Genomic DNA, 7,277 nt, shown 5'->3' with positions numbered 1-7,277 from the left:
TGGTGCCACTGCTCTTTTCTCCTGCTACAGACTAACATGACCTTGATCTGTGTCCTGAAAAAAACAATCCTCTCTTTTTACAGAGGGTGATCCACAGCTGACAAAGGCAGACTTGGTTGAAGCCCAGACAATAAGGTAACCTAAATGAGTCCCAGACACCAAAGTTCAGCACTCTTCATCAGCTCCTGCCCCTCTCCAAAAAACTGTGTTTCACTGCTGCCTTCACTGCTGCTGAGATCTCCATTGCGTTAGGCCAATGGTCCCAAACCATTTTCAGCCTACAGGCACCTTTGGTATACTTATGGAGCTGGCTAAGAAACCTTCATCTAGCAGTATCTGTCTCCATTTTGCAGACATCTAATGCACATACAAAAAAGAAAGAAAAGATTATTTACATAAAACCACTGTCCGTATTATACTGTGCATATCAAAAACTCTGAAAAAACAAAAAACAACTCCACAGATCACTTTCTAAAACCCTTGGTGAGCTCCAGGAAAGATGCCGGCAGGCACCATAGCACCCATAGACACTGCACTGGGGAACCCTGTGTTAGATTTTGCTTGCTTGAAGTGATTTGAGCTTCCCTGGCTCTTGTCAAGCATTGTATACCCCTTCTATATTACAGAAGTCAGACCTTAGAATTGTTATTCTTATGTTAGAGAATTCAGATTGTAGAAATGCTACTAACCCAAAATTAAAGTGTGAGCACATCAAAGTTTCTTCTTTCGCTTTTACTAACAGATGCAGGAATGTCCTCTTTGAAGATAAGACCTCCTGGGACTGAACCCAGGATGTGCTAGCCGCAATATAGATAAGGGACCCAGAGTGTGAATTTCACATGTGAATGTAGGATTGTTTATAGAACCTTTGATATGCCATTTTAAAGCTTGTATTCTAGTGTTACAAAGTATCAGTCCCAATCTTCAGCTCGAATGAGCCACATGGATTATCAATAAACCTAACTTTGTTTCAAAATCCAAGGACTGGTTATTTTGAAATCTCATGCTCTATGATAATGGAGGGGGCAAGGGTGCTGGCAGCCTGATCTGCAGCTCCAAGGAAATTTAATTTAATTTTTCAATTTATACCCTGTCCTATCCCGCAAGTGGGCAGCTTACAGCATTAAAACAACATTAAACAAACCACATCAAATTAAACAATATCATAAGTACAAAAGTCACATAAAATAAAAAAACCATAATCCACACAATTGGCAGCAAACCAAACAACAGCATATAGGCTGGAAGCTTTCAGCAGAAACTTGAGCACCTTGATAGCAGGGTGCTGGGGGGAAGCGATTCAGAAGATGCCTGTTGGATCAATTAAAAGCCTGGGGGAAGAGCTCCATCCTGCAGGCCCTATGAAACTTGAATAAGTCCCGCAGGGCCCACATCTCCAGGGGAGCCTCATTCCACCAGATGGGGCCCGAACCAAAAAGGTCCTGCCCCTCATTGAAGTGAGTCGGACATCCTTAGGACTAGGGATCACAAGAAGATGTGAAACTGACCTCAGAGCCCCGGGGGGGGGGGGGTGGTGCTCATATGAGGAGAGGCGGGCCCGAAGATATGCAGGCCTCAGACCATGAAGGGCTTTAAAAGTAAGGACCAACACCTTGAAACGGGTCCGGTACTCAAGGGGTAGCCAGTGCAGTTTGCGCAGCACTGGCTACATCCGCACCTGGATAGGCCTCAGTGTCAGTAACCGAGCTGCTACGTTCTGCAGCTGCTGGAGTTTCCGGGGCAGGAAAGAAAGTTACAATAGTCTAATCTGGAGGTGACTGCTGCATGAATCACTTTGGAGGTGACTTTTGCATGAATCACATGGGGGTAAAGTAGGGGACCAACTGTCAGACCTGCCTCAGATGGAAAAAGGTGGCCCTTGCAGTGGCAGCAACCTGGGCCTCCATGGATAAAGAGGCATCCAGGAATACCCCTAAGCTCTTTAGTTCTATCAACAGCACTAATTGAGTACCATCGAAGGGTGGGAGCCTGATCCCACTTCCTGCCCCCCCCTCCCCGATCCAGGCACAGGATTTCCATCTTAGATGGATTTAACTTCAGTCGGCTCTGATGCAATCAACCAGCCAATCTTCAGCTGTGTCACATATGAACCAGTTTTGTGTGTGTCATGTCCCCAGCAGTTCAGTGATCAACACCAGGCCATTCAAAGAATAGACTTTTATAGACTTACTGACAGGTTAGGCTCAAGATGGCTCTTGCTAAAACTGGCTTTGGTGGGCAAATGCCCTCTACTTATAGCTTATGTGAAAACCATTATACATTCAAACCCAAGGCGCGAAACAAGCAATCCCTCCCCCCTAGTTCTTTTCCAGTCCCCTCGCAGGTGCACACATATCAGGCAGAGATGGCCTTGGCCATCCCTGAGATCAGGCAGAAGGAAATGCTTCAGTTGTTACACAGAAGTAGGAGCTGGCTAAGCAAGAAGCGAAAGTAGCGTTCTGGCTAAATGGCAAGAGGCACTCTTGACAGTGTGTATTGTATATATGCATATTTTCCAAGTTGTAGCCATTTGGTGACTAGAATACCTGTTTTCTTGTTCTTGTGTCAGATGGCACTGTTCTCTTAATATGTACGTTATGAAAAACATGAGTGTTAGTAGACAGTGGACAATGGTTAAGGACAGCAATGGGACAATAACTACCTGGTGCTCTCAGGTTTCCCAGCCCCCCCTTGCCTACCCTCAGGAGTGGGGGAGTAGTGATATTTTGTTTATTCACCATCTAAATTGTTTTAATTATAATCTGCTTTTAATGTTATTTAATATTGGTTTAGATATACATTGTTTTAGTGTTTTATCTTGTAAGCTGCTCTGAGCCCTTTTTGCGGTCTAAAAACCTAAACAATAAATAAATAAAATAAATATTTACATTATTTGTAATTATTTGTTCTCACCTGGACTCAGAGGGGATTACACAGAGTGAATCAAATATGATCGGCATGATGGGGTATTCATTAAACAGTACAATAGGATTCAAGTTGTAGAACCAACCAGAAGTTTAAAAGCTGAACTGAGGCAAAGTATAAATATTAACGTGCTACATTCAGTGATACAGAAATTACATAGTAAGACCAGCAAGCCATATACAGTAGTATTGACCATAGTTCCTAATGATTTATCCAAGTAATTTTGTGAATAATTTAGTATAGTGCAATGTCCTGTATAGAAAAGCTCCCTGGAATAATTTAGTTTTGCTTATTTTGCAGAAAGTTGAAGCGTGAGACCTCCTCAGGTAGGCTATTCCATAAGACCACAACAGACAAGGCACATGGATAGGTAGTTGTTGGGCTGGTTTTGTCCATTTGCATGCTGGCATGTGCAGAAGATACTGCTCCAATGAGCAAAGCTTTTGTGGCAGAGTGTTTAATCTGAAGTATCTGTCAAATTGGGATGCAGTAAAATATTAACTGATCATGATTTCTGTGTTTGTTGTCGCTACAGTACATAATAAAATGTGCCATTCTATAGCGTGGGTATATTCTTTTTACATAGCAGGAAAGAAGTGCATCTATAGCCGAATCAGAACTTAGCTAGCCATGGAGCTTGCACACAGTTTACTATTAAATGAAGAGGCTTTGGCTCAAATTACAGAAGCAAAGAGACCAGTTTTCATCTTTGAATGGCTGCGGTTCCTTGACAAAGTACTTGTAGCTGCTAACAAGGTAAATTTTGACTTTTTGACTGCTGTTATTTCTCTTGAATTGTATGTCCATTCTGGCACTTACATCTAGAAACTGAGTATTCCAAACCTTAAAAAATTACTGACCTGTATAAAACTTTTAAACTGTGCTACTGCTTCAAGTCATTAAATTTACAATATTGTAATTGTGTCTCAATGGTTCAAGTTTTTTCAGCTTATTTTTCCTAGGCATAATAATGTGAGCAGAGGCTTTTTGTAAGTTTGTATGACTACTTCTTTTAATGTCAGAAGAGAACTGGGAAAGAATGCTGGTGGATAAAGCCACTACTGGTTTCCTGCAATAAACTATCAGATATGAGGTTATCTTAATGAAAAACAAGATAATTTATGACAGGACACTCATAACAAAAAATATCCTAGAAATAACACTACATGTATATCAGTCAACTGAAAGAATTAAGCTTTGAAATTAGATGGCCAATATAAATAAACTTGCATATTTTGTTGACAGACGGATGTAAAAGAAAAGCAAAAAAAGCTTGTTGAACAGTTAACTGGTCTTATCAGCAGTTCTCCTGGGCCACCCACTCGGAAATTACTTGCTAAAAATCTAGCTGCGCTATATAGCATTGGAGACACTTTTACTGTATTTCAGACGCTCGATAAGTGTAATGATATTATCAAAAGCAAAGATGATACTTCTGCCTACTTACCAACCAAACTGTAAGTATTATGTTGCAAACAGAAGAACATTTTTATTAGTAGATAAAAGTGGTCCTGGTCAGATTATTAACTTCTGAAAATGCAGATACCTCAAAAGGCAGCTTGCTTCTGATGATTCCCTCTTGGAATTTAGAATTCTCTGGAGAATTATGTAGTGATAAATTACAGGGTGACGTGATTGTGGCATCCTCTTTTGTTGCTCAGCAGCATTCAAGGGAGGCTGCAGAAAAGTGCCTCTGCAGCTTTCCTTGGATCCCAGGTGGCAACAACAGTGATGCAGAAGATGCATGCCACACCTGCCACCTCTGCCCAGGTTGCCACTTAGGGGAAATGATTCATGGTTTTGGAGTAGGTTGTCATTAAGCGCTATACTTCTATATTTCTTTATCCAAATCACTTGGTGATGTTGTAGATATCCTGAGCTTGTGTCTTACCTCTGTGGTTGAAGCTGAATCCTGACAAGATGGAGGTAATATTGGTTGGGAATACTAAGGTCTTGAAACAGCTTTCCACTTCATAGAGTCCATCTGACATTTTCTGACAGTTGCTAGGGACTATACTGGATCAAGAATTATTGCTGCTGAAGAAGAAAGCATTCTTTCAGCTTAATTTACTCCAGAGATGGCTCCTTACTTTGACTCAGCTGATATGGCCACATGGAGCCATGCTATATCTACCTCAAGCCTAGACCATTGTAATGAACCATATGCAGGTCTGCCCTTAAACTCAGGTTGGAAACTCCAGTTGGTACTGAAAGTCACAGCAGGACTGCAGTAATTCACTTTCTGCATTATGGTATTTCATGCCTTAGACAGGGTTTTTTGTTTCCTTGTTTTCAGTTGTGTAATCCAAGTTCTACTGCAATGTATGCTTTATGATGTCTGACTGAATTTTTCTTTTTTTGTTTTCTTTTGTGTTTTGTTTTCTGCCTTGAGTCCCAGCCAGAAATGTAGGTTCTAAATGAAACAAATAAATACCAGCCACTGCAATAATCTCTTTTATGTGTCTTCAGTAGCAACCTCTTACAACTGCCAATTAGTAACAGTGCCATCTTAAGCAGAATTACTTCCTTCTGTAACACTATGGGGCATGACCGCCACCTGTGGATTAAATTGCCTTGTTGACTGCAGTTTCTCCAACATGTATTATTTGTATTGCTTATTCTTGCAAGATGCACTGCAGTAATATACCATCAATGTAGTAGTTTCAAAGAATTCTCCCTAAAGGCTATTGATACAGTTTTCCTTGTTTGAGTCATCCATAATTTATTCCATATATTTTGTTATATTTTTAGCCCGGTATAATTTTTCTATATTGTTTTCAGTCCATTTGATGTATTTGTATCTATTTCAACAACAAATATATTTTAGAAGTTATTCCTTTTGCAGTTTTCATATGTTGCGTTAGGATCTGTTCAAATTTCATCATCTTTCTTGTCAGAGTTTGCCTTATTGTAGGGTTCACAATTATGTAATTGATAGAGAAGAATCCAATTCATTAAGTCTCCTTGAAACTTTTCTTTTAATTGTACTACAGTAAAGGGAGTTCCATTTTTGTAAAAGTCTCTCATTCTGTAAATCCCCCTTTCTTTCCATTTAACATATTCTTCTGGTTTATCTGTGTGAGAAAAACTGGGATGTAATGTTAAATGGAAGTAATGAAGATATTTCTGGAATCAATTTGGTTTTCCATTTATTACAAATTTTTAATGTAGTGTATTAAAAGTTTTGATGTTTGTGTTCTTCTGATGTGCTTTTATTTTGTTATGAAGAGTATTCTGAAATCACAGAAGACTGCAATTTACTTAATTATTTCATAATTGCCTGCAGAACACTATTTGGATAGGTGAAATTGCAGTTGGTGTACATTGTATACTTCAAAATACATTTCAAAAACTAGTCTCTCCTGGGTCAGGGATTATTATAAGTATCTGGGAATCATGAGAGTTGAAGAGTATCCTGGAGCTTTGTATGTGTGATGATCAGGGCTTTTTTTGTAGAAAAAATCAGCAGGAACTCATTTGCATATTAGGCCACACCCCCTAACACCACCATTGTTTCACACGGGCTTTTTTGTAGAAAAAGCCCAGCAAGAACTCATTTGCATATTATGCCACACCCCCAATATCAAACCAGCCAGAACTCTGTTCCCATGTGTGTTCCTGCTCAAAAAAAGCCCTGGTGATGATTCCTCACTGATATATTGCTGCTTTTTGTTGTTTTTTAAAAAAATGAAAGCTATGAATTCAGAGAATCTCATGAAAACCAGTGCACTGTATAAAGTTTTCAACTGGAGGTGGCCAGCATTTAGCTTTTGGTCTGATGCTCACATTTACTTGGTGAAAAATTGATAGAGAATACTTTGCCTTTTTGCAGCACGGCTGTGGCATGTGTTGGAGCATTTTATGAAAAAATGGGGAGAATGCTTGGCAGTTCTTTTCCAGAAACAGTTAATAATCTCTTAAAGTCTCTGAAAAGTGCTGAGGTGAGTGTAAGCATGTCCTAAAAGTTCTGCCTATTCTTTTTTCATTGCTCTTCCATGTTTATCTGGTAGAAATTGTGACAAAGCACTGCCAGAAGTAATATCTGCTGCCATTGGCTTTGAAGTGCTCTGATCAATCCAAACAAATGTTCCTGTGTCAGTTGGCAGTTTATCTGTTGTTCCCTGTTCCCTAATTATCATATTGCTACTTTGATCGAGTTCCCTCATAATGTGGTTGCCCCCAGATAACTTCTAGGAGAGCGTGCTGGGCTGTCAGCAGGGCTGGCTCTTCCACTAGGCAAACTAGTCGCTTGCCTAGGGCGCCAGCCCTGGAAATGCGCTGAATTGACCGCCCCCATCTTTTGGTTTAAAAAAAAATCATTCCCCTCCCTCCCCCGATTGCCACCGCTTCTC

The 7,277-nt window shown here is 40.2% G+C and overlaps 1 protein-coding gene across 2 annotated transcripts in view; it reads left to right on the top strand.

Annotated features, from left to right (window-relative positions):
* Positions 1 to 7,277, top strand: part of HEATR5B (HEAT repeat containing 5B) — a 91,392-nt gene that overhangs the window by 1,591 nt on the left and 82,524 nt on the right. Inside the window, exons 2-5 of one of the 2 annotated variants that reach the window (XM_060244265.1) lie at positions 84 to 135; positions 3,512 to 3,681; positions 4,171 to 4,382; positions 6,758 to 6,866. In XM_060244265.1, coding sequence (XP_060100248.1) covers positions 3,556 to 3,681; positions 4,171 to 4,382; positions 6,758 to 6,866 — 447 coding nt within the window. In that variant the 5' untranslated portion in view covers positions 84 to 135; positions 3,512 to 3,555. The remainder of the gene's footprint in view (positions 1 to 83; positions 136 to 3,511; positions 3,682 to 4,170; positions 4,383 to 6,757; positions 6,867 to 7,277) is intronic. The other variant, XM_060244256.1, reaches the window with a different exon arrangement.

This window comes from Heteronotia binoei, chromosome 1 (genome assembly GCF_032191835.1).
Source record: "Heteronotia binoei isolate CCM8104 ecotype False Entrance Well chromosome 1, APGP_CSIRO_Hbin_v1, whole genome shotgun sequence".
Taxonomy (NCBI): domain Eukaryota; kingdom Metazoa; phylum Chordata; class Lepidosauria; order Squamata; family Gekkonidae; genus Heteronotia; species Heteronotia binoei.
The sequence above is the reverse complement of the archived record's forward strand: the minus strand, read 5'-3'. Positions and strand labels throughout refer to the sequence as shown.